The sequence below is a fragment of the Parasteatoda tepidariorum genome, chromosome 8 (genome assembly GCF_982258835.1).
Source record: "Parasteatoda tepidariorum strain Cologne lab strain chromosome 8, Ptep-v5.0, whole genome shotgun sequence".
Classification (NCBI taxonomy): domain Eukaryota; kingdom Metazoa; phylum Arthropoda; class Arachnida; order Araneae; family Theridiidae; genus Parasteatoda; species Parasteatoda tepidariorum.
Window position 1 is genome coordinate 23,717,641 of NC_141762.1, and position 27,243 is coordinate 23,744,883.

Genomic DNA, 27,243 nt, shown 5'->3' on the forward strand with positions numbered 1-27,243 from the left:
TAAATATTTTCTGTTTCCCTACACTTCTTTCCTTTCGTTCTCTTACCAAGTTACATCCTCCACGCTATTTTTTTCCTTACAGATTTTGTTGCTAAGGATAACAAAACAAATTTGAGTACTTGAAATTTTTTAATTTTATTTATTTAATGGCGGGCACTTGGGGTTTGTCCCATTGGCCACAGAAATGCCAGAACTGCTACTCTCTTCTCGTTACCCAGTGGGCACTTGTGGCGAAACCGCGGCTGTGGAGCAGCGTCGCCCACGTCACACAACCACAAACCCGTTTATAGGGCGGGTCACATTCACACAAAGGAGAAAGGACAAAGAACACAGAGAGAGAAAGAAACATCCATGCCCTGGATTCGAACCCGTGGCCAATGATTCCACTGTCAGACACGCTAACCAATCGGCCACCTGGTCGTCGTACTTGAAAATAAAAATGTGTTATTTTTGATCTTCCGTTTTATTCATGGATAAACGTACACTGCACGTAGTTTTAGTATGTATAGAATTTCAATACCTATTACCCCGAAACAAATTTGGAAAGTAATCTCATTTCTTTTTCTCCTGAGTCACTACCGCCTGTCACTAGCTCAGGCTATCCCATGTAGTCTCTGCCATCTTGTCCCATAAAGGTCCGTCCAGTTTCCCTTACTCACCATTTATTTACCCGCGAGGCCTGACATCAGTGTCACAAGATGTAGTGACGTCACAAGATGTAGTGACGTCCTCTAATTCTCCTAGCCTGCTTGCTTGTCAAAATTTAATGCCTCATTGTTATCGGTGCATTTTTATTGGCCAGAAAGTCACCAGTTTTCCCATATTAATTTTCCCATATTTTTCACATATTAATTTTCACATATTTTCACATCAGCGTAAATCTGAAAAAGTTACAAAACTGTGCATTTTTTTCCTGAAAAATATTTTTGCATTTCAAATTTAAAGATATACCTGCAATATTAATTTTACTTCTTTTACTCTGATATTATAAAATTTTTGATTTTGATTGCTTTCTAAATAAAGATTTTAAAACTAAGAGAGTTGTTTTTTAATTGTAAATTAATTCTATGATGTTACCTCATTACCATCGTCATTATTAATAATTTTACTATTATTATTTTTATTATTGCTGTTAAAGACTGTTATCATTATTATTTTATCTTCTAACCGTCGTTGAGCAAACTGACCCAATTTTTGGTATGTCCAAGAGGTCATGACTTCGATCCCCACCGGCCAAAGAGTGCAGTAAATGGTGACTGATGCACGTTAAATCTGTTGAGCCAAAAAGTTATTAAGCTCCCATGACAAATCATACCTCTGGGAGTACTGAATACGAGATTAATTGTTCTCTGGTTCAGGTCAAAATTACGATCCGTGGATCTTATTGTAAAACAGTCCTTGGAGTAGGGGAGTGGTAGGAAAAAGGGGCCTAATATTAAAAAAAAAATCAAACTAGACGAATCACTTTATTTTTTTTAATAACAGTCGTTGAGCAGATGACCCAATTTTAGGTATGACGAATCATTATCGAGATTAAGCAAACTGGAATCATGCTTAAAAACATCAATACCAAGTCATCCATCAGCACAGGAACATCACTTTCCGAGTGTAACTCGAATGTGTTCCTCAATCGCCTTTCACTTTGTCTCAGTTTTAATTGCAAAGTTTGCGTGATGATTTCAATAAATATTCGGCATATTTCAGTAGCTACTTATTTCTCCCTTGTATATAAGAATGGGATCGTTAATATAGCTATGTTCCAGTAATTTCACACAAACTATATAGAAACAATTTTTTTGAGCAGTAAAATGTTAAAAAAAATTGTATTAAAAACTCTAAAGCGCAACCAAGCAGTAAAATCCACTTGAAAACCCTGGGCTAACATCCAAACCAGTTGGAAGAAATTTTGTCACAGTCCTCGTAAGAAGGCTATGGCAAACTTCAGACTCTCAACAGATCATGACTGCTTGGCAGAGCAAGCACCTCAACAGAATAGGTATCCTTCCATCTAGTGAGTGAAAAATCTGCAATTCGGGAACCATGAACTCTGACCACCTGCTTGTATGCCCTTTACTAGACAAACAATCTCAAGAGAGGCGTGATCTCTGTAAACTTTACTCGGATGCCAGAAATCACATGAACTCTCTGACTACTCCTCATTCTTCCCTGCATATATTTTTTTACTTTAATTTTATCTTTGTGTTCTTTTTGTGTTAATATGTGTTTGTCATGGGTTTTCTTTGTTTGTTAATGTAAGTGTTTTCCTTTTTACTCCTTGTTTATGTCCATTTAAAGCTGAACATTGTATATGAATTAATATTTCCAATAAAGCCATGTGTAACAACAACATGTTTTAAAAAAACTAACATTCTCGTTATTTCTAACATTCTTCTTTGCGTGTAACTAAGTGATAAGCATAATATTTGAAAAACATCCACACAAAAAATACATTATTTTTTGTGAATCAAGAGTATTATTAAATACAAATGAGCCATATGTTTTCTGTATAATAAAACTGTTATGAAACAAGCAGAGCTAACAGTATTTAGTGATACACCTGTGAGCTTTTTTTCCAAGGAAAAATGAAAATGAACCAAATTATTGTTAAGCCTCGCACAACTTCCTTTCGTGTGACTCTTGTTTTTATCATCAATACATGGAAAAAAAGCAAATGAGCATTTTATGATAAACTTTGTCACGCAAGTACTCCCTCCGCTAAATAAATGGATAATGTTGACGCATAGCAACGCAATAACAACGCATGATCAATCCTGGTTGCTACGACATTGGACCCATATCCAAAAGATTGTGAGTTCGGTCCCTTCATGCCAAAGACTTCTCGTGTAGTAAATAGCGACTGGTGCAAGTTAAATATGTCAGGTCACAAAGTCTTTCATGGTCCCAGAACAGATTATACCCCTGGTGGTGCTGAATTGGAGATTGATCATTCTCTGGTTCTGGTCAAAATTACTGTGGAAGAATGAATGTATGTCTGAATTTGTCTGCCCCATAAACGGGCTATTACATGAGTATGGAAGTCGTATTCTTGACCATAGAAGGTGTCACTGAAAAACAAGAAACGCACTTTCTGCCATAAATTAGCTTGGTTTCACTAAGCAAGTTCACTGGTATTGGCAAGTGGCAGTAGAAACAACAACAACAGAATGGCATGCCTATTCATATGTAAATATTTAATTTCTACAGATCATGTTGCTTAAACTGTTAAATTTTTCTAACCGTACATATTCACCTCTAACATATTTGGAATTATATAATCTTTTGATTTTTATTTATTTAAGCTAAATCCCTGGATGTCCCTTGAGGGAGGGCGAATAAGCAAATAGATTGATGGACGAAAACCCAAAAATTAGTCAGCTGTTCAACTCCGGTTATAAAGCAAACTTTTTTTGGCTTGCTTATTCCCATATTTTTAGCAAAAGGAGTCGCCCATAATGATGTAATTTTGAACCCAATCCAGAAGACAAGGGAGCTCCTGGATCAAGTATTGGGAGAAATTTGCTTTCATGGAGGATTTTTTGGTGGAACCGACCCACCCGCATTTGCGTTACAAGGAGAGGAAGACCACGAGAACATCCCACGGTTAGAGTGACGGCAAGGAGACTCTAACCCATGATCCGTCTACCACTGAGGATATTTCTTGTCAGCACTGTGGTCGGTGCAAGCCAGATGCGGAATTCGTATCGACCAGCTATCGTTGGGATTCAAACCAGAATTCACCTTATTGGAAGGCGAACGCTCTATCCCCTGAGCCATCGCGGCTTCTTGAGACGCATTGACTTCTTATGGGAACTTGGAGGACTTTATGACTCCATCAGATTTAGCGTGCATCAGTCACTATTTAATGCAAGGGGATTCTTCGGCCCTATGGAACTGAACTCGAGTTCTCCCGAACGCGAGTCCAACACTGTACCAATCAGGCTAGGTCTGTTCTGTGGAATTCTAGCCGCTGTGGAGGATAAAGCGCTTGCCTCCCAATGAGGAGACCCAGGTTTGATTCTCAGTGATGGCTGCTTGATACTGATTCCGGATGACCCTGACCACAAAGCTGATATAATGGATTATGTTTTAGAATCTACTTGCGATCGGAGGTTTTTGTGTGTTTCCTCTCTATGTAACGTAAATACAATAAACTTTCATCAAAAACTTCCTCCGCAGAGGTTAACTTGCCCCGATGTGTGATCTCTTGCCCGTGGTTCCGCCCTATAAATGGTAATAAAACTGAATAAAGTGTCCTCCCTATAAATGGGCTGTCGTATTCTTGTCTACTGATTCTTACTGAAGTCGTATTCTTGAACATACAGGGTGCCACTGAAAAACAAGAAACGCACCTTCTGCCTTAAGTTTGCTTAGTTTCACCAGCAGGCTCGGTGGTATTGGTAATTGGCAGTAGAAAAAACAGTAGCAGAATGAGATGTCTATTCATAAGCAAATATTTAATACCTACAGATCATATTGTTCAAACTGTTAATAGTTTTTTTTACCATTTGTACATATTCTTGAAAAAGAAACAACTATATGACGTTGCAAGAGCATTGGATTTGATTGGACCTCTGAAAATTGTCCGTCTTATTCTGACTTGCTCTTAACAAATCATATGCGAGATTGAGAATTTTGACTTTAGTTTTGCTTCAGAAGAAAATAGTCGCCAAGAAACAATATATGTTATTCTTTCATCAGTTCCTTTAAATGAGAGCAGAAAGTTTAATTTAAATATGGTGCAACTCTCTACTTGTATAAAAAAAAAAGTTTTTATTCAGCAAGTTCTTTTTTTCTTACTTCACACTATGTAAGAAAGCAAACAAAAAGCAAGTCGTTTCAAGAGTTGGCGACGTTGATATACGTTCGCACTGGAAGTTTGGCATTCATTTGGCGTGTAATTAGATGCAAACAGGCTATCTCCATTAGGATAATGGCTTTTTCTTAACTTGCAACAGAGTATAGTAGTATTTGAGGGGGCGAATGAGACTTAAGGGGACGAATGAGGGCAAGTGAAACTTTGTTTCCGATGTATTTTTTATGAACGAGACCAACCCAGAGGCTAACAGTTTAGAAGTTTTGTATTTGTACTAGAAGTTCTGTACATTTTTGTACTTGTACGTAATTAAGAATCTAACATTGCTATCTAAACGTTAGAGGCATTATTTCCTATGTATTATTTTACGTTTAATCGAATGAAACTGTACACTTGTAAAAAAATCGAATAATTCTGAAGTTGCAATATTTTTATGTACGAAAAGTGCAACTTTTGACATGTGTTTATGTACACTTTTTACTTTGTTATCTAATGGCTATCTGAACACTTAAAGTACATTTTATGATGTAAATTTTTAGGTTGAATTAAATGAGATATAATTCGAGTCAACGGCATAAATACACTGGTTATCATAAATTAAGGAAAATTCACAAAAATCGCGATAACTCAAGAAATTACACATGGAATTTTATGAAACTTACCCACAATATACAACACATAGTAAGGTATTAAACAACATAAAAAGAAATTATCAGACATTAATAGTAGTATAGAAATTAGCACATGTATAATATAAACAAATTGGAAGTATCGGTTTGCAATAGAAAAAGTACCTTTAATATGGAATATGATTGCCTCTAGAAGCAATACAGCACAAACAGCGATGTGTGATGCTTTCAATTATGCGGTCTATCGTTTCCTGTTCCATGCGAGTAATTGTTTCCTGTTGAAGATAATCATCAACAATGCGAGCTCTGTGTGGTCTTGCATTATCGTCCTGTAACAGGAAGCAATCACCAATTGCCCCGGCATATGGGCGCACATAAGCATCAAGGATGTTGTCTCGATAAACCTGAGCATTCACGGTTCCCCTTGGAAAGACATGGAGGTATGTGCGCCCTCCTAAGGATATGCCTCCCCAAACACAGACACTGCCTCTTCCGTATGCATCTCTTTCACGGATGTTTGATGGATGATAACGGGTCCCAGGTTCTCTCCATATCAAATAACGTCTACTGTCACTTTCTAGACTAAACCTGGACTCATCCGTAAAGAGAACAGGCCTCCATTGATCTGACGTCCAGTGGACATGTTGTCGGGCCCACTGCAAACGGTCTCTCCTATGGCGTGATGTGAGCGGCACGCAAATGGCTGGTCGTCTCGCATACAGACCACCTTCGTGGAGCCTTCTGCGCACAGTTGACGTTGACACCAACCTTCCGGTGGCTGCAGCAAGAGAGGATCTAAGATGTGTCGGAGTAGCGGTTCTATTCCTGCGTGCACTTAATGTCAAATATCGGTCATCGGCACTGGTCGTAACAGTTGGCCGTCCTTGACTGAACCTCCTAGATGCCGAATCTGTGGTTTGAAATTGCCTCCAAAGTCTATGAACCACAGATGGACTCACATTTAGCCATCTGGCCACTTCTGATTGACTCTGCCCTGCCTCTAGTCTCCCGATGGCTCTCCATCGTAGTTCTTCAGGCAAATGATGCCTAGAGGTCATTATTACGAATTGGCTATCTCAGATTTTCAATGTCGCAATCACAGTAAAATTTGTGTGCTTTCTCTCAAACTTGGACTTTTATGCTCCAGGCAGATGACGTAAGCCGAGTGCAGCGCCACTAATTTGCATATTGCAATTTTACTCAGCTACTCTTAGTGGACAACATATGCAAATTTTGCACGGTTTGGCTTACTTTTGAAAGAGTTATCGCTATTTTTGTGATTTTTCCTTAATTTATGATAACCAGTGTAGTTTTAAAGTTTAAAGGTGTTTTTTTATAACAAGTACAGTTCAAAAGTAATGCATTTTGAACAAAACCCTATTGCAACTTTCAAAAGATTAGCCCTTTTGACTTGCGTTTGATCGCATTCTGTCAAGCTACCAAAAAAAAAATTAACCAAAAATTTTTTTTTTTATATTCTGAAAGAAATCCGTAGGCATTTGGCCCATTCTTTAAGTCTACCTTTTCTTCAAATAATCTACAGATTTTATTTTCAAAAAAAATCTTCTGAATTATTTCTCTAAAATTTTTCGCAAAATTCTTTAAAAATTCTTTAAGGATTTTTCAAAGACAGTCATGTATGCCTGAATTGGAATTTCATATTATTCTATTACTCCAGGGTGATCAATTGAAGAGTGCAGGATGCCCCTCATGTGTAGATCAAATAGGGAAATAATGTGGTGTCAACACGGGGATGCGAACCACTGTTCTGCCGGTCATGAGGTTGAAAGATTAGCCCTCTCGGCTAAAGTATGTACTCATTTGTATGGAACTAAGTGGCTTCCTAAGATGTTCACCACATACTTATTTAGATTAGATTTTTTCTTAATGTAATCTGAAAATTTCAAATAATGTATTAGATTATTAAAAATCTTCAGATATTTTTTTATTGAAAAAAATCTATACAAAATGTATATCCTCTACCTATAATACATCTTCTATCTATAATATATCTTCCATCTATTCAAAATGGAAGGAAAATGTTAAAACGATTGTCATTTTGCGCCTTGACATCTTCGATGACGATCATAAGCTTGTGGCAACCCTAAGCTCATGATAATATTATAAAACCTGCCACTAGACGGCAGCAATTAACCTTCGCTGTAAGCAGCAAGCATAGCGTGTCTTTTGAACGACCAATAATTTCCCTTGTCGGGAGTCAACAGGGCGCTTCAGGTATTGCCGAGATACGTGTGTTCATGTATAACCCAAGCATGCAGGTGTTGCTTGTTTGTTGAATAAATGTCTGTTTCTTTAATCCCAATGCGTCTTTAATTTGTCAATACCCATCTCATACCAACAATGGTGACCTTCTGGACAATAGATATACACATCTAAATTATGACTTACTAATTTCGATTTCGACTCCAATTTCGTGAATTTCAACTTGTAACCGGACTCTGCAATCAAGATGGTCGACGCGGTAAAAATACCTTCATACAATTTCGCTGACCCAGCTCCATGGTTTACGATTTGTGAGAGTACTTTTCAACTAGGATGCCCGAAAGCAGTTACAGAGAGTAAAACAAAATTCAACTACATCATAGCACACCTGCCGCTCGAAGCAACCGCAATCATCAGAGATGTAATTTTGAATCCTGACGCTACAGATCCCTACTCACATGTAAAGACTGAGCTCATAAAACGAACTGGGGAATCATCTCAGCAAGAAATAAGAAAATTGCTTGTTGGGGAAAAGCTAGGAGATCGCCGACCCAGTGAATTGCTAAGGATCATGAAGCGGCGTGCGGAATCGCATAGCGTTTCAAATGAATTGATGTTGGAACTTTTCCTGTCTCATTTACCTGCATCAGTACAATCCATCCTTGCTGCTATTACCTCTGTGACCCTGGAGAAAGCCGCTGAGGTGGCAGATCGTATCCTGGAAGTAACACCAGCACCAGTAAGTACCTGTTCAGTTTCTTCTACATCCAGTGAAGATAGGATTTTGGATGAAATTCGAAAAATAAATTTGAGAATAGATCAAATTTCGCGTGGTAGAAATCAAAGTCGCGATCGAAATTTTAATCGGCAGCGAAGCCAATCTAAAGAAAAAAAGTTTGACCTCTGTTGGTATCATTACAAATTCGGTAAAAAAGCCCGAAAATATACTGTTCCTTGTCGATTTGAAAAAAAACGAGAATGGCCAAGCGTAGTGGCGACTAGCGCCGTGCCACATACTTCTCGTCGCCTTTTTGTTCGGGATAGGCGTAGTAATGTTCGTTTTTTAGTAGATACAGGCTCTGATGTAAACATAATTCCGGCATCAAAATTTCAAAAGAGACACTCCCCAAAAATGACGCTTTCGGCTGCAAATACATCGCCGATACAAGTTTATACCTCTCAAACATTTTCTTTGGATTTAGGTTTGAGAAGAATTTTCAAATGGTCGTTTTTAGTTGGTAACGTTTCGACACCAATCATTGGTGCAGATTTTCTTTATAATTTTAATTTAGTGCCTGACTTAAGTAAACAAACATTACTTGATTTGAAAACTAATCTTAACTGTCATTGTATAGTGCGTAACAGTAATATTCATTCAATTAAAACAGTGACAGGTGATACTATTTATCATGAACTCTTAAAAAAATATCCCGATATTACAAAACCACCTCACCATGACCAAGAAGTAAATCATACGGTTGTTCACCATATTCAAACAACAGGACCACCCGTAACTGCCAAAGCTCGACGTCTTGCACCTGATCGCCTCCGCATTGCTAAGGCGGAATTTCAAAATATGATTGAATTAGACCATATACAGCCTTCTAAAAGCAATTATGCATCTCCCTTGAACATGGTGCCTAAAAAAGACAGTAACGAGTGGAGGCCAGTTGGGGATTATCGGGCGCTAAATGCTCAAACGGTTAAAGATAACTATAACGTACCAAACATTTTAGATATCACAGCCGATTTGCATGGTACTCGCGTGTTTTCTCATATCGACTTAATTAAAGCGTACCATCAAATTCCTATCCACCCAGACGATGTTCATAAAAGTGCCATAATTACACCTTTTGGCTTATTTGAGTGCAAACGAATGCAATTTGGCCTTTGCAATGCCGCAGCGACGCTTCAGCGATTTATGGACCAAGTCACGCGTGATCTCTCATTTGTTTATGTCTTTGTCGATGACATTCTTGTCGCGTCTCGCTCACCCGAAGAACACCTTGAACATCTTAAAATTTTATTCAAACGTTTACAAGATTTTGGATTGAGCTTAAAACCGTCAAAATGCATATTTGGTGTTTCGGAAATAGATTTTTTAGGTTTTAAAGTTTCGGAATCAGGTATAGAGCCTTTATCAGATCGTGTCGATTGTATCATAAATTTTCCTCAACCTAACACTTTCACACAATTAAGACGATTTCTCGGATTGTATAATTTTTATCGGCGGTGCATACCTAAAGCAGCTCATATATTAGCTACGTTAAATAAATTTTTGGAAGGAATCAAAAACTCTAAAACGAAATCTAAACATGCGGTTAAAAAGTCAGACGAATTGATTCACTGGACAGAAGAGGCTGAACAATCTTTTGCTGATGCCAAACAAGCTCTAGCCAATGCAACTCTCTTACGTCATCCGATCCCTGGAGCACAATTAGGCCTATGGATAGAAGCAAGTGATAGAGCCATAGGAGGTTCTCTTATGCAGCTTAACAGCAAAGACTGGGAGCCTATTGCCTTTCTCTCAATGAAGCTATCGAAAAGTCAGCAAAAATGGTCCACCTATGACAGAGAGCTCTTTGCCATGTTAAGCGAGAAGTTTGCCATATTTGCCAGAGAAGTTAAGCGCCTTCGTCACATGCTGGAAGGGAGAAACTTCACAATATACACTGACCAAAAGCCACTCATTTATGCCTTCAAGCAAAATTCAGACAAGTGTAGCCCACGTCAATGGCGTCATCTTGATTTTACCTCACAATTCAGTACGGACGTGCGCCATGTTAGTGGTGTGTGCAACACAGTGGCTGATGCTCTCTCCCGAATTGAAATTGATCAAATTTCAAGTTCATTTCTCTATTTTGAAGCACTGGCCAGAGCACAGTAAAGTGATGAAGAGTTACAAAGTATCCAGAAAGGCAACCAATCTTCTCTCAACCTGAAAAGCATTCCATCTCCAGTGTCAGTCACTAAGCTGATAGCTGACTTGTCAACCGGATCCCCTAGACCTTTTGTTCCTGAAAAATTTCGAAGAACTGTGTTTGAACATTTTCACAATCTTGCTCATCCTGGTGCTGCAACATCTTTCAGTTTAATTGCATCCAGATATGTTTGGCCTAACATGAAAAGACATGTCAAAGAATGGGTCAAAAGCTGTTCTGCCTGCCAGCGTTCAAAGGTACACAGGCATACAAAAGCACCCCTTGGTACATTCACCTTACCTGATGCAAGATTTGCTCACACACACACATAGACCTGATAGGTCCCTTGCCTCCGAAAAAGTGCATTGTCTCACCATCATCGACAGATACACCAGGTGGCCTGAGGTAATACCTTTGGCAGACATGGTGGCTGAAACTGTGTGTCGTGCACTGTTCCATGGCTGGATATCTCGTTTTGGGTGTCCTGCCACAATAACAACGGATCAAGGACGCCAGTTTGAATCTTCTCTTTTTAAAGAACTAACCAGATTCATCGGGACAAATCGCATTCGTACCACATCATTCCACCCTCAATCTAATGGTTTGATAGAGCGTTTCCACAGAGTTTTAAAAAACTCCATTAAAGCTCAAGAAAATGTTAAGTGGACTGAAACCATACCTGTGATTTTACTCGGGTTACGAGCTGCTGTCAAACCTGACATAAAAGTTTCCAGTGCTGAATTAGTATATGGTATGCCTCTTCGGCTACCAGCTGAAATATGCTCAGACACCCCTTCAGTGCCTTGTGATTATCCCTTTGTGCAACAATTAAGGGAGAAAATGAGCAGCATGAGACCAACACCAACATCTGCTCATGGTCAACACAAAATATTTGTGCATCCTCAACTAAAGGACTGCACCCATGTATTTCTTCGTGTGGATAAAATTGTCCCACCGTTAACACAGCCTTACACGGGCCCCCATGAAGTTTTGTCAAGAACTGATAAACACATTACCAACGAGAAAAATGGGAAGGAAACTTGTGTGTCACTAGATAGGGTTAAACCCGCATTTATTTTTAATGATTTAATTAGTGAAACTAATGACTCAGTCATTGGTAGTTCTACGAGTGATTTTCCAATTGTGCCCACAACTTCAACGAGTGATTTTCCAAGTTTGCCCTCACGACAACTGACAAAATCTGGAAGACGTGTACGTTTCCCTAAGAGACTTATCACTGAGTAAAAGCAAAATGAAACTTTCCATTCTTTTTTTTGCCAAAATGTGATAATATTGTGATATTTTCTTCACCAACCAATATGTTTCATACTTTACCAGCCTATTATGATAATGTTTATTCGGAAATTTCAACTTTCTATTTTTTTTTTATTACTCAAACTATTATGTCATGTAGCATGCATTCCAAATTTTCATATATTTTTTTTCTTCTTTCAGCATGCTTTGTATTTGTTAACATTGTATCATTGTATGTCTCGGTAAGGCCTGTGTCGTTCTGTCGATTCTCTCCTTCACTGAGGGGATACTCATGTGGCAACCCTAAGCTCATGATAATATTATAAAACCTGCCACTAGACGGCAACAATTAACCTTCGCTGTAAGCAGCAAGCACAGCGTGTCTTTTGAACGACCAATAATTTCCCTTGTCGGGAGTCAACAGGGCGCTACAGGTATTACCGAGAAACGTGTGTTCATGTATAGCCCAAGCATGCAGGTGTTGCTTGTTTGTTGAATAAATGTCTGTTTCCTTAATCCCAATGCATCTTTAATTTGTCAATACCCATCTCATACCAACAAGCTCTTTAAACTAGTATACATTAGTTCTTTAAACTAAACTCAGTGGCGCGGCAGCCCATAAAGGGCCAAGGCCTACTGTGCCCATCTCAGTTTTCTTGACCTTGGACTCTGGGGTACAGGAACAGATGTTCCGGTGGTCAGCCGAACGCGGAACCCCCAGTGTTTAGTTCCCAAGCATGCTTGGTACTCATTTATTGACCCATTGAAGGGATTAAAGGCTGAGTCTATCTTGCCCGGCCCGAGGATCGAACCCAGGACCTGTGGCACGGGAGCACGAAGCGCTACCACTCAGCCACCGGGCGTCATACATTAGTTCTTGAAACTATTTAAATTTATGAAGAAATAAAAACATATCAATTATATTCTAATTTTATATCTGCATAATGTAAAAAGAAAACACTACACAACCCAAATATATTCTGAACAATTATCTTTAATAGTATCTGGGAAGAAGGGGTTTTCAGACATTTCATTCGTTTTCTCTAGGGTCTTCAAATAGACTAGACGATTGCTCTCAATTCTTCAACCCATTTCACTGAAAGACAATAGAAAACTTCATAAAAATAAAATTAGTAAATAGTAGTAAGACAATGATCGTCATACACTGAATTTTCATTTTCAAATCTTTTAAAACAGGAGGGGTTTCTTTTTTTCTAAAAAAAAAATCTTACTTGCATATGAAAAATACGTTTTGGACCTTTTCAAAACCTGTGACTCTTATAGCAGCGAATAATGCATTTCTCGTTTCTCAGCTAAGCTTTTGCCCATACAAAGCAAGAAAAAAAAATCTTTCTCGAAATATTAGTTATTAGTTGAAACAACAGAAATAAAAAAAAGATTTTATTTCGGATCTCTATAATCACGACAAAACTAACCTTTAAGCATTATCAAGGCTACGACCGCCTGTTTTAAAAAAATTTACTTGTATATGAAAAGTACTTTTTGGACCTTTTCGAAACCTGTGACTCTGATAGTAGCGAATAATGCATTTCTTAGCTACACTTAGGCCAATTAAAGCAACAAAAAAATTCTTTCTTAAAATATTAGTTAAATAATTAGTTCAAATGACTGAAATAAAAAACATAATTGCGAATCTCTGTAAATACAACAAAATTAACCTTTAAGCATTCTGAAGGATACTACAGCTCGTTTAAATCATTTTCTAGTAGTTTCTCCAAATAGCTATTTCTTTTTGCTTAGTTTGGCAACTTTTTAAATTTCAAAATAAAACATGCTAAATGTGCAAAGGAAAGTATAACGCTTTTACTAAATTATTGGCAAACTTGACTATTTTGATTCAAGGAAAACAGTATTTTTCATAGTTTTTTTTGAAGTAGCTTCAGAACATAAACTACAAATACTATCTGTATCACTAAAATTTCTTCCGAAAAGTACAAAAATTTAAAAATAATATTGATTAGTTCTTATTTTGAAAATTATTAAAACCGAAATCGCTTATTAACAGAAATTTAAATTGGGCAAATAAAAGAAAAAGAAATGATGTCATAAAAAAATAATAATTATTATCCATTTATCTACTGCAATGAGACATTGGTGAAAGAAAAAAAAGTTTAATTATTTTAATTCGTGAAATTTTTTATCAAATAATTATGAGTGAGCCTAAATCGAACAACTAATTATTGAATACTGATGAATTTTTTCGTCGTTTTCAAATATATAATATTTTTTATCGTTTCTTTAATTGAAAAAAAAACATGTAAAAGTAAATTAGGCAAATAAAAAGAGCAGAAATGAACAGTCGACCCAATTCTTCTGTTTAAGACTACTTAATGTTCAACTCCGTAGTCTTGTAATTTGGAACCCAATCCAGAAGACAAAGGAACACCTGGATCAAGTATTGGGAGAAATTTGCCTTCATGGAGAACTTTTTTGCTGGAATTAACAAGCATTTGTGTTACATGGAGAGGAAGACCACGAGAACCTCCCACGGTTAGCCTGACGGGCAAGGGGACTCTAACCCATGATCCGTCTACCACTGAGAATATTTCACGTCAGCACTGCGGTCGGTGCAAGCCGGATGCGGAATTCGTATCGACCAGCCTTCGCCGGGATTCGAACCCGGGTCCTCTCACTGGAAGGCGAACGCTCTATCTCCTAAATTGTATAAATTCAATAATAAAAAACAGAAGAAGCACCCTTTCCTTAAAAAATTCGCTTGATTTCGAGCCGGCTTGCTGATTGGCAAGTTGCATAGGTAACAACATAATGCACGCTCATATTTTCGAGATTTCATTCCCCATTTTAACCTAGTTACTAATGTACTTTAACTCCAAACAAAAATGCAATTAAATAATCTAGTTACCCACTTTTTTGTAATTATTCCTTAAATGAAAGTGCACTAAACACTTTTAATATTTTAAACATTTATTGTAAATATTAATCAAGCAAGAAAAAACTTAAAGAAAGATTTTTTTTACTTGTTAACCTACCTTTTGCAGTATGTGGGAAACATCATGCAATAGCTAACAAATGGGGTGAAGCAGATCTAAAAAGAAATCGAAAATTTACTTCTCAAGCATTGAACAGGAAACATTGCAGAGCGTGTTTCAGAGATCACTCTTAATATATATTTCTAAATTCCTTATATAAAAATTAAAATAAAAAAGTATGCATATTTGAGTTTTCAAAGTAATATTTTGACTGGGAAAAAACAAAGCCGATATCGCAGTACAGGAGACGCATTTAATATGCAACAAGACCATTTTGATTGCTAGAAGACACTAAGCTGAGTTAAAAGACGATTATTATAAACGCCTTCAAGTTCCAACCTCCAATTAAACCTTTTTTGATGTTTATTAAATGCGGTTTCCGCTACTGTAACCTGTCTGATCTCGATAACATTCTTATTTTTACCTCACGTAATTATTAATTTGCGACACCCAATGAGTATATTTTTTGTTCTATTTGTAATGTAAATTCTGAAAAAGCACATTAAGGGTGACTTTAGCGAAACACCCTGCATTTCTACCGAAAACTTAAAATCCATATAAATATTGGCTAGTACTGAACAGACCGTATTTGATAAAGTAATATTAAATAATAAATTATGTACTGTTTTTAATAATTAATAAATGAATAATTAAAAAATTTTTTAATTTTTCTTCTTCAAAAAATCAATATTGCGACGTTAAATGATATTGATTTACTGGTGTGTTTGAGTGAAAACCACAGAGAACCTATCTTTGAGTCTATGATTTTCATATCAAAAAATCTATTTGTAATCAACTGTCTCTATGCGAGGTCCTCTACGCAAATAAAAAACAATATATTGTAGGATTGGACCTTGTAATGTTAATTTCAATTTTCGAGTCCCTTCATTTTGTTTCCCGAACTATCTATGCGAATTGAAAAGTTCTTTTCATGCAATTATGAAACTCGTTTAGTCAATGGTTAATTTATAAAAACATGAATCTTTTAATAATTTTTTTGATTATCTTTTATATATTATTTAATTTAATAATTATCGAAAACACTTTGTCTTTTATGGCGTAAAGTTTTGTACATAATTTTCAGCTATACATTTCTGAATAATAAAATTAAAACTTGAAGGAAATTACCGCAATAGCCTCTAAATAAGAAAATATACACAAAAAAATTACATAAATTTTTTTTTGACGATTATCAAATTTAATAATGTAAAATAGTTATTAATTATATAAAAAAAATTTTGGAAAATATTTTGAATTGCAGAAATTGAAAATAACTTAATATGGTCCAAGCATTCGAACGCGCTCTTGACTAAATTATTAAGACGATATGTATAGAATCAAGCGAAGTGCTTAAAAATATAATAACATTAAGGAACCCAAGCTATTTATCTCTCTCTTGCATTTAATATTTGATAATATCTTTCAAATTACAATTACTTCTCATATATCGGAGACTTAAGAATCCAAATATGTTGAAAAGAGGAAAAAAAAAGATAAGTTTATTCAAAAAAAAGTTTTTAAATCTGATTTCACAGTATGAACTATCGTCAATATTTACAACTTAACACATTTTACCCTTAATAGCTACTCACCCAATTTTATAATTTTATAACCGTTGTTGAACAGCTGAACCAATTTTATGGGCTTACGACTGCTAATGTACAGCGCCGTAACCTTGTAAATTTGAACTCAATCCAGAAGACAAGGGAACTCCTGGATCGAGTATTGGGAGAAATTTTGCCTTCGTGGAGGACTTTTTTGATAGAGCTAACCCGCATTTGCGTTATATAGAGAGGAAGACCACGAGAACCTCCCAAGGTTAGCCTGACGGCAAGGGGAGTCTAACCCATGATCCGTCTACCACTGAGGATATTTCACGTTAGCACTGCGGTCGGTGAAGGACGGATGCGAAATTCGTATCGACTGGGATTCGAACCCGGTTCCCCTCATTGGAAGACGAACGCTCCATCCCCTGAGTCATCGTGGCTCCTACTCACCCAATTGTATGAATTTGATTTGATTTTATAACCGTCGTTGAACAGCCGACCGAATTTTTAGGTTTACGACTAATAATGTTTAACCTAATGTTCAACTACGTAGCCTTGTAATTTTGAACCCAATCTAGAAGACAAGGGAACTCCTAGTTCAAGTATTAGGAGAAAAATGCCTTCTTGGAGAACTTTTTGATGAAACTAACCCTCATTTGCGTTACATGGAGAGGAACCTCCCATGGTTAGCCTGTTGGCAAGGGGACTCTAACCCATGATCCGTCTACCACTGAGGATATTTCAAGTCCGCACTGTGATCGGAGCTAGATGTGGAATTTGTATTGACCAGCCATTGCCGAGATTCGAACCCGGTTCACCTCATTGAAAGGAGAACGCTCTATCGCCTGAATTGTATGAATTGAGGTATTGTGTATTCAGGTCAGTTTGAAACGTGAGGTTTTTGTAATTTTATTTTATAGCCATCGTTGAACAGCGGACCCAATTTTTAGTTTACGACTACCAATGTTCAACTCCGTAGTCTTGTAATTTTGAATCCAATACAGAAGGCAAGGATTTCCTGGTTGAAGCTAAGGAAGAAATTTACCTTCTTAGGGAAATCTATGATGGAACTAACTCAGATTTACGTAACAAGGAGAGGAAAACTACGAAAACCTCTCACAGTTAGTTTGACAGAAAGGGGACTCTAACCCATGATTTGTCTACAACTGAGTATATTTTACGTCAGCAGTGCGAGGAGGGTGTGGATTTCGTATAGCCCAGTCATCGTCACGATTCGGACTTCAAATACCTCACTGAAAGGCAAACGTTCCCGAGCCAACTATTAATGGTAAAGTTAAACCCTTAGAAACTCAAACATTTTATCTTGGTACGTGAAAATGTTAATCAATAGATCAAAAATTTCTTTCACTTCCAAAAGTTGTTTAGTGTCCATTGTAAGTCTAATAATTGTAAGTCGATATATTTTGCACATTGTATAAAACTTAAATTATTATAAAACAAATGCTAGTTTTTTTTTCCATTTTAGAAGGGGATTTTACTCTGTATTAAATAAAACAAATGGATTTCAGATTACTTAGCTGCTTCACATTTTTCAGACACCAAAGAATATTACTTTACAATTCACGAACAAAGGACAAATGAAGATATATAAACACCTAGTAAAGTCGAAAAATTTAAACACCAACTTTATTAAAATATCATTTTCGTGAATCAAAAATTTCGAAACATTGTTTCTATATTGTATAGGACTGATAACTTGTCAGCATGCCAAACAATTTTCACTACGTTTTTTAAAAGCTCGCTTTCATTTCTGTAAGGATGGAATCTTTAGATAAAATTATCGACTACTTCCAAACTAGCAAGAGAACTCAAATAGCTCTTTGAACTCAATGTCTAATGACAATGCCTTTTCAGTTGTTTTCAAAGAGCTTTATTTATTTTCATGTAATAACCAAAGAGAATTTATAGTTCATCAAAATTTTGACTATTTTCCAATCAGGAAGTATATTAAAATGTTAACTGGTGCTCTGAAGGACAATAAAGTCTTAAATAAGGATTCATAATAATACTCAAATTACAACTAGAACTATAAGCCTTATGCTGATACAAGCAGTAATTGTTTTTCAAATGGCGCTAGTTTTTTCACAAATTAACACTTTAACCACTTTCTGACTTGAAGCAACAAACTTATAGTTGAAATCGGAAAATAATTAAAACAATTTTTTCAAAGTAGACTTAAGAACAAACCAAAGATAATTTTGTTTTTGCGTAACTGAAAATGGAAAATGTAGGGAGCATCACTCGAAACTTCTTTACGTCTTTTTTTCAAAATTAATGTCCTCTATGCTTTTCGTTTTAAGATTGGCAATAATAAAATTATTTTCTCCTTTTCAATTTGTTTGTATTTTCATTTTTTTTATTTTATTTATTTATTTTCAATTACTGGCAAAGTATCTCCTTGTCTTGTTAAGAAGACATATCTGAAGATTTTGCACATAATGCATGCTTAAAGTGTGCTTAATTGAATGTGGCACGTTTGTGGAAACTAAAAGAAAATTTAACTTACCTTAAACTCTTCCAATTTATCATTGTCCGCAATTTTTATTGGATCAGTTGACTTTGAAAGATCGTACTACAAATAAAATTTGCATAAAAAACTATTCGTTAAGTATCTAAGATTTTGCATTTTTAAGAAGAATTACTTACATTGTATTGAACCAAAGGCTCGAAAATTGCCATCAAGTGACTTTTCTGTAGAAAATTTAAAGCAAAGCATAAATAAAATAAAATTTCAAATATGAAAAATATATAATAATAAATATATAAGATCACAACTATGATCGGCCGAACTGAAAGGATTGAAATCTGCTTGATTGAATATATACTTAAGACAAGAAGCAGAAAAAAAACTGAAAGGTGGTTATAAGAAAAACATTCAAACTTCATCAGTCAACCTAATTGATTTTGGTGTTAATTCTTTTTTGATAGTGGCTATTGTTTAAAATATAAATTGATTCTCTACTAAGTTATAGTAACCATGTGTAATGTTTCTTTACTACGAATAGTTAGTGTTAATATTGTTAAAAAAAGCTGTGGTAACAAACAAAAATAAATTATTATCATAAAAAGGAATGCGATTATCCTGTAAATGAAAAAGAAAACTTTTAAAAATGCTCCCAAGTGAAAAGAAAAGGAAAAAACCATCTTGGCTCACTAATTTTCATGCTTGAGTTATAGACTATTTTGTAGTACAATGTTAGGTTAAATAGTAATTACAAATTATTTATTTATAATTTAACGTTGGAAAATTTGAAATGCGTACTGAAATTTGATTCACTTTTTAGATAATAAAATGTTCAATAAATATTTAGTTATATTAGGTTTAAAAAAACTGACAATATATATTTTTGGAAATGGTAATAAATAGCTTGAAACGTCCTTACGAATATCTGTTTGTACGGACACATATAAGGCAAAAGGCATGAAGTTACGTTTCCCTCTTCGCAAAGTGGCAATTCAGGTTCCCCTTCGAGATCACATTGCGCAGTCACTGTATCTCTAGCAAAGTTAATGACCTGAAATATAATTTAAAAAGTCAATAAATAGCTTCAAAAATGTTATACAGTTTCAATAACAATCATAAAGTATCAGTGAATGGCTTAAGTAAAGGGTGTTCCGTAAATACCACCCTTAATGCATGGTTCTGGAATCAACGAAAATGATAACATGAAAGTACAATACACGGTAAGAAAACTCGGTAAATCTTTAGCCAGTATTTGGTGGAAAGTGTCTCATTATCCCAAAGTATAGTAAATGAAAAATCATTTTATTTTTGTTGCACCATAAATTGTGAAGTATATAATAATTATACACTATACATATATAATAATTATATAGTACTACATAATTTGTGAAATACTTCTATAGTGCAATTAACTGCACCGAAATTTAATAAATGACGCAAAACTTTGACGGTGACTGTAAACTGAACGATATTTGTTTACGACGCCATGTTTTTTTTACAACTCTGTGTCGGTGTATCGGGACGACTAATGCATGTTGTTTCAAGTATTAACTTAGGTAAAGATGGGTAAATGTTTTATTTGTTTAATTAAAGTTCATTTACTTTATGTTGCCTTCTTAAATTTGGTTGGCGGGATAAAATAGTTAGATGTATGTCATGAAATAACCTACTTACGGTAAACAGTTCTGTTACGGTAAATAGCAACCTGCATTGGAGCCATTTGAAAATACCTAATAATGGCGCAACCCTCCTCTGCTTTTGTAAAAGAAAGAAGAAGAAAAAAGAATGAAAAGGTGCTTTGTTTCTTCAAATTTCCTACTTTTGGTGCAACCTTCTACCAATATTTAGAGCTAGAGAAAACACTAAAATATGGTAAAATTGAGCTCCATTTTAGGTAGCCAGCAAATTGATACCAATTTTTAGTATAACGTGGCACGGAATTTTTGGAATTTTTAACAGTGTAATAAATGAAAATATAAGCCATTAAGCTTGAGTCCTAGTACTGGAATTTTCAAGCATTTGCATCAAATCTACAACTTTGCAGCTTTTAAGTATCATCAGATTTGATTTTTTTCCTTGTTTGATAACTTTAAATGCTTGTTATTTAACTTAAACAGTTCATGCTTTTATGGGATTCTATGTTAAGAAATATAAACTAAATGAATCTGCAATAAAACGTTAAAAAAAGAAAAATAGTTTCTTTTATATGCTTCGCAATTATAATAGATTTTTAGTAAATAATGCTTTTTTTCGAAAATTTCAAACAGAACTGTCTTTTACTTACATTTTGAGGCACTTTATCCCAACATATTCTTTCTTCTTCAAGTACTTCTACAAATGTATAATAAAAGCATTTATTAACATTTATAATTTTATTAAAGCATCTATAATTTTTAACAATACTAAGTTTCTAATCAAAACTGGCAACTCTCTATATGCAATACACCTAAAGTTATTATATATTTATTTATAGTAACTAAATTTATACATATAGACATGGTTTCCAAAATTATTATATACTTATGTATGGTAGCTAAAATATTTATATATTTATCTATGGTATCTAAAATTGTTATAGTTTTACGTATGGTATCTAAATTTATAACTATATGTATAGTATATAAAAATTATTTTACACAGTAATTTGGAAAATTCTGCATTGTTTCATGTTTAGTTATTTCTTAGAAAAGGTGAAAACTTTTCATACTGGCAAAATTCAACAGAAAAATATCTTATTATAAAATTTATATATCTAATTAAAGAAATATGATTGACATCAGGAAAGTTTTGAATCCCAGTAAAATTTTGAAAACACCTGCGTACATTGGAAACTAAATATAGTTTTAACGTTAATTAAAAACAGGCAAAATTGCTGAGTTACTTAAAATTGTAAAAACTAGCGGTGTTATTAAAAACTAAACTAATTTTGCAGTTTATAAATTTTGTTCAAGTTTATAACACCAAAAAACATGAAAAATAATAAGGATAAATTTTAAAAAATAACTGAAATTGTCAAAAATTATCTAATTTTTAAATTTTTTTTTAAAGGAAATTATAAATTTGTGAAAGAATTATGAAGATATGATGGTTGCGTCCCTCTCTGAACCCGCTACATACTATTATATTTTTTCTTAGTTGTCTCCTAGTTATGAAAATAGAAATAAGCAAATAATTTTATTATTTTATTATAATTTGCTTTTATAATTAATACATTTTAGGGTACCAAAGATATCATAACTTATGAGGATCATAAGTTATGAAGACGATATCATAAGTTATGAAATCAGACACAAAAAGTCACTTTCTCTGATTAAATATTTTTTTTCCGATGGATTCAGATTTCTGACCACAAAATTATAGGAATCTGAGAAATATGGTTTCAATAGTTTGGGCAGGAGAATGGTCTAAGTTTGGACTCATTTAATGTTAATTTTACTTCTTGAGCATTTTGCCATATCTCGCTCACAGTTTATCTTGCATATCTTGCAAAGTTTACTCACAGATGTAAAATTCGCTTATCCAAAGATAATTTTATGCTAATTAAAACTTTTATTGAATTTTTATTATTTTATTCAACAATAGTCAAGAAATTTTGAATTAATTATGCAATTATTCATATAATTTTAAAGAAGGTAATTACATGGCAAAATACAAAATTTGAGCGAAATCAATCGAACAGTTCTTGAGAAATCAATTTTTTTTCCTTGAAAAAAACTCATATTTAAAATAATATACTCATATCTCAGGAACAATTCCACTTTTGTTAAGATAAATATAACTCTCGTAACCAGGTGATTTTTTTTATTAAACTACTTTTATTTAGGAATTTTTATTAGGAATTATTCATAATTCATATATAACATAATTCATAAACAAATCTGCGCCAAATAAGCATTCTACACTTTTCCCACTCCGTCAAAATATAAACAAAAACATAAAACGCAGTAATTCAATACTAAATCAGGTACGCAGTAATTTACTAGACTAATTTAATTATCCTTTCGAAAAAACTGAACACGCGCAGTTTGCTTGTCTAAATTTCCCAGATCAGGAGAAAAACAAATACTAGGAACCGGAATCACATTTTAAGATTAAATGCCTGTCAGGTATTATTCGAAATTATAACGCATTTCAAACACCTTCTAGTGTCGCTTAAAAAAACTGATGTAAAACGTTCCAAATTGAAATCACGTCCATGTGATCATGAGGACTGCTGGAGTTGGAAAGGCTCGTCTCATATATCTAAAACCGTGGGCCGTGAAAGGAGAATTGCGTCACCAAGCATACGTGAGCACTGTAAATCTATCCCCCTTTTCCTCACTCCAGCATAACCCTAGTATCTTTATATTTTGTTCACCTCATGTACTAAGAATAATAAACATTTTATGTTTTTATTAAACATTATGCTATTTTTATAAATTTCTATACTATTTTACTTTATTAAGTTAACTCCGTCAAATAAATTTCACACTAATAAGATAGTTTGCATTTAATTTAAGAATATTAAAGAAGAAATTCAAATTCAGTTAAATATTCACAAATTAAAAATTTTAAAGATAGAGTACTCATGAATGTTTTAATTTTTTCATGTTCGCAGTTTTAATAGACAAAAAGATCTCAATGAAATAGATATGCCGTGTTGATGAAACGACCCTGTCGAACAAATGATCTTGTCGACGAAATGACCATATCTGCATAAATACGCTGTCGACGAAATAGTCATATTTAAGAAATTACCCTTTCGACGAAATGACATGTTGAATAATCAACTTGTCGACTGAATGACCCTGTCGGAAAAACAATCCTGTCGATGAATTGACCTTATCGATGAAATGAACTAGCGGCGACAAAATATCATTGTCATAATGAATCGACTTACTCCAATGAACGCGATCCGTTATGTTTACTTCAAAATCAGGTTTGAGAAAACTGTGTCCTGTCAACATATGCAACTTAAATAACGGTCAAAAATAATATAATAGTCAATTAAAATAATAATCAACATAAACAAAATGATTAAATAAAATAATTTATCTCAGGAATTAAATTTGTGTTGTTATTATTATAGGAGAATTTTTTGGGATCCTTAAATTAAATGACTTTTAATTTCCATGTAAAAACTCTCGAAAACAAATTATTTTTAATTATTCATTAATAATTAATTTCTTTAATTTATCGAATTATCGTCAAGGGAAAAAATGATTGCATAGCAACCATAGCGATTGGTGAGCGAAGTAAGCATGGGGCAGGAACCCTAACAATTTAATAAAAATCTTCTTACAAACCTACAGAAAACATTTTTACAAGATATAAATAGAAAAGAAAAAAAATCTTACCGCAATCACAATATTGTAATATTACGCAATCTAAGAAAGGTCCCATAGCAGATCCCATAGCTTGATTAAATGCACTTTTCAAAAAACCCAAATCAAATGCTTTGACATATGCGACAGTAACGAAGATGGAAATTAATTTGCAAATGGTTAGCATTTTCGTACTCCTATGTCGATATTAATATTGTTTTTGAAAAAGAAAAAATTCTGCAGACTTGACGAAGAGGAGTATCGCTTAAATACGAACACTTTTTCCTCCTAATTGTTAGTGAATTCAAATGCAACTGAATAAACATAAAACTGAATTTCAAATTATACACAGAAAACGATTTAACTATCTTTGATAATTTTGACTTTTTTAACATCTTCTGTTTCCCTAAGCTTCTTTCCTTTTTTTTCCGTACAGATTTTGTTACTAAGGATAACAAAACAAATTAGAGTACTTGATAATAAAAATGTGGTATAAAAATGTTCGATCTTTCATTTTATACATAGTTAAACGTTCAATGCACATAGTTTTAGTATGCAAAGCATTTCAATGCCAATTAACAGAAAAATATTTGAAAATCATCTCATTTCTTATTCTTCTGAGTCACTACAGCCTGTCACTAGTCCAGGCTATCCCAAGTAGTTTCTGCCATTTGGTCCAATCCACGGCAAGGTTCGTCCAGTTTCCCTTACTCTCCGTTTAATTACCCTCAGGGCATGACATCAGGTTCATGACGTCACAAGATCTCGTGAAGTCCTCTGATTCTCCTAGCCTGGTTTCATGTAAGCTTTGCAAGCGAAAAGACTTCGAATCAAGCTGGAATTCAGGCACTTGATGATTGACTATTTTCGATCCATATTTATTTTTCGTCAATGCTGGCAATGTGGCATTCTTAGCACCAGGAATGCTGTTGACTAACCTTTTTTAAAACTTGTGATATTAAGAAACTGCTTTCAGACGCCTTTTTTTTCAGTACTCGCATAAATAGGTTGTTATTTAGGATCATCAATTTTTTTTCACCACATTTAAAAAACCTAATTGTTTGCTTTCTCTGTTTACTAGATCCCCTAGGAATTATAAACATATCGCTTATGTTAGTATTTGTTAATCAATTATCAGCTTATTATGCCCTTCAAATTCGCGCCAGAGGCACTTTAAGGTTAAAGTGACTTTTTGACTTGCAAATAAAAATTAAACCTTAGAGGCTCAGGCCCAATCATCAAGTCCAATCCTGTCTCTTTATTACATTTTAATATAAGTAAAATTAAATAGCTGACAGTTACATTTAATGAAAAATAATATCTCGCCGAGGATTGCGAGTGGGAAATATGGGGTTAACAGAAAAACAACATCTTGCAAACGAACTTGTGAGTGAATGAATAATTCATAACAACTACAGTTCACTTCAGTTCAAAGTTCGATTATCAGAAATTGAAATATTATAGAGTCTCATTTCACAGCTGCGTCAGGGGGTAATTGTTGTTTGGCAGTTTGGATAAGTAGTGAAGATACAGCAGTAGCCCCTCCTAGTGTAACGTTACCTGAAATGTGCAGGGAAACATACTTTACGCCCCGAACGTGTAAGTTGAGCCTTGTCTTCTGAATGTTCAACATTAGTTGTTGTCGGCTCAGCAACTTCCGGAGTTCGGCTAGGAAGGTTGGCCGCAGGCTCTGGTTCTGACTCTGGAATATTCAAGATGTAAGCTGGCTTTAGTTGGTCTATGGTCACAAACTTGGTTTTGTTGCAGACTTGAACCTTGTATACTTTGTCTGTTCTTTCAAGTACCTCCAAGAGTCCATCGTAAGCTGGCTTAAGTAGCGGTTGAACAGCATCGCGTGGGATGAAAACTTGCTTGCACGACTTGAGGTCGGTCGAGAGGAATGTTCGACCCTTGGTGTCATGATTCCTGGTTGGTGAAGGGGACAATTTTGTCATGGTTTCTTTCAGGTGCTGCACAAATTCACTTGCATTGAAATCCTTTGGTGTTGGCGATGGAAATTCTCCCGGTAATTTCAAGGTAGTTCCGTAAAACAGTTCAGCTGTTGTAGCTTTTATGGATTCACGAAATGCACAACGCATTCCCAATAATAATACTGTGGGTAAGACCTCTGTCCAACGATCAGTTAGATGATCTTTTAATGAGACTTTTAATGTGTGGTGCCAATTTTCGATTAAGCAATTAGAAAAGGGAAGATATGACGTCGTATGGATGTGTTTAATACCTGGTAATGTCATTTATGATTTAAATAGTTGGCATTCAAACTGTTTACCTTGATCTGTTGTCACCACTTTAGGTATTCCAAAACAGCGATCCAACTTTCGTATAGCGCACTAGCTACCGTTTCGGCAGAAATGTCTGAAATCGGACGAGCCTCAATTCAACGAGTGAAACGGTCGATAATTGTCAAACAATACGAATAACAGCGAGAAGGTGGAAGGGGCCCTACAATATCCATATGTATATGTTTGAATCTTTTGTCTGGGACCTTTATAGCCTGAACTGGGCTGTTTGTTTGACTATATATCTTAGCTTTCTGCCACGGTATACACGATCGTGTCCACCTTGTGATATCTTTCTCTATGTCTAGCCACACGAATCGCGATGTGGGAAGTTTCACCGTGGCTTTTATGTCTGGGTTAGCGAGATTATATAATACGTCAAAAATGTTTTTTCTAAATTCGAGCGGAAGGTAAGGACGAACGTTTTGGGTGAAAGTATCGCAAAAGAGTTGGACATTAGTTCCTGGCACTATCATTTTTTGAAATTCACGAGGTCCTGTAATTCGGAATCCGTACTTTAAGCTTGTGCCACGGATGCAAAATCTAAAATATCTGAAAGCTCTAACGCATCTAACCTCGACAGCATATCAGCTGGTATATTTTCGGAACCTTTAACAAACCGAATATCAGTACTGAATTGACCGATATAATCCAAATGTTGTAATTGTCTTGGGGAACACTTATTCGATTTTTGGAGAAAGGCGTATGTGAGTGGCCTATGATCTGTGAAAATCGTAAACTGACAGCCTTCAAGCAA

General features: G+C 34.9%; 3 protein-coding genes across 3 annotated transcripts; 1 reads left to right on the forward strand and 2 right to left on the reverse strand.

Annotated features, from left to right (window-relative positions):
• Nucleotides 1–10,796: 10,796 nt before the first annotated feature.
• Nucleotides 10,797–11,831, forward strand: LOC147805936 (uncharacterized). Its single transcript, XM_087149485.1, has one exon. The coding sequence runs from the start codon at nt 10,797–10,799 to the stop codon at nt 11,829–11,831; it is 1,035 nt and encodes a 344-aa protein (XP_087005611.1).
• Nucleotides 11,832–12,758: 927 nt separating this feature from the next.
• On the reverse strand, nt 12,759–24,446 carry LOC122272316 (uncharacterized). The gene is made up of 7 exons (XM_016061161.4): nt 24,220–24,446; nt 21,168–21,214; nt 19,803–19,934; nt 19,066–19,110; nt 18,926–18,991; nt 14,852–14,907; nt 12,759–12,936 (listed from the first exon to the last, which is right to left on the reverse strand). Exons 1-7 carry the CDS (start codon nt 24,371–24,373, stop codon nt 12,924–12,926), a joined length of 513 nt encoding a protein of 170 aa, XP_015916647.1. The 5' UTR covers nt 24,374–24,446; the 3' UTR covers nt 12,759–12,923.
• Nucleotides 24,447–25,742: 1,296 nt separating this feature from the next.
• LOC147805937 (uncharacterized) lies at nt 25,743–26,441 on the reverse strand. The gene has a single exon (XM_087149486.1). The coding sequence runs from the start codon at nt 26,439–26,441 to the stop codon at nt 25,743–25,745; it is 699 nt and encodes a 232-aa protein (XP_087005612.1).
• Between the last annotated feature and the right edge of the window lie 802 nt (nt 26,442–27,243).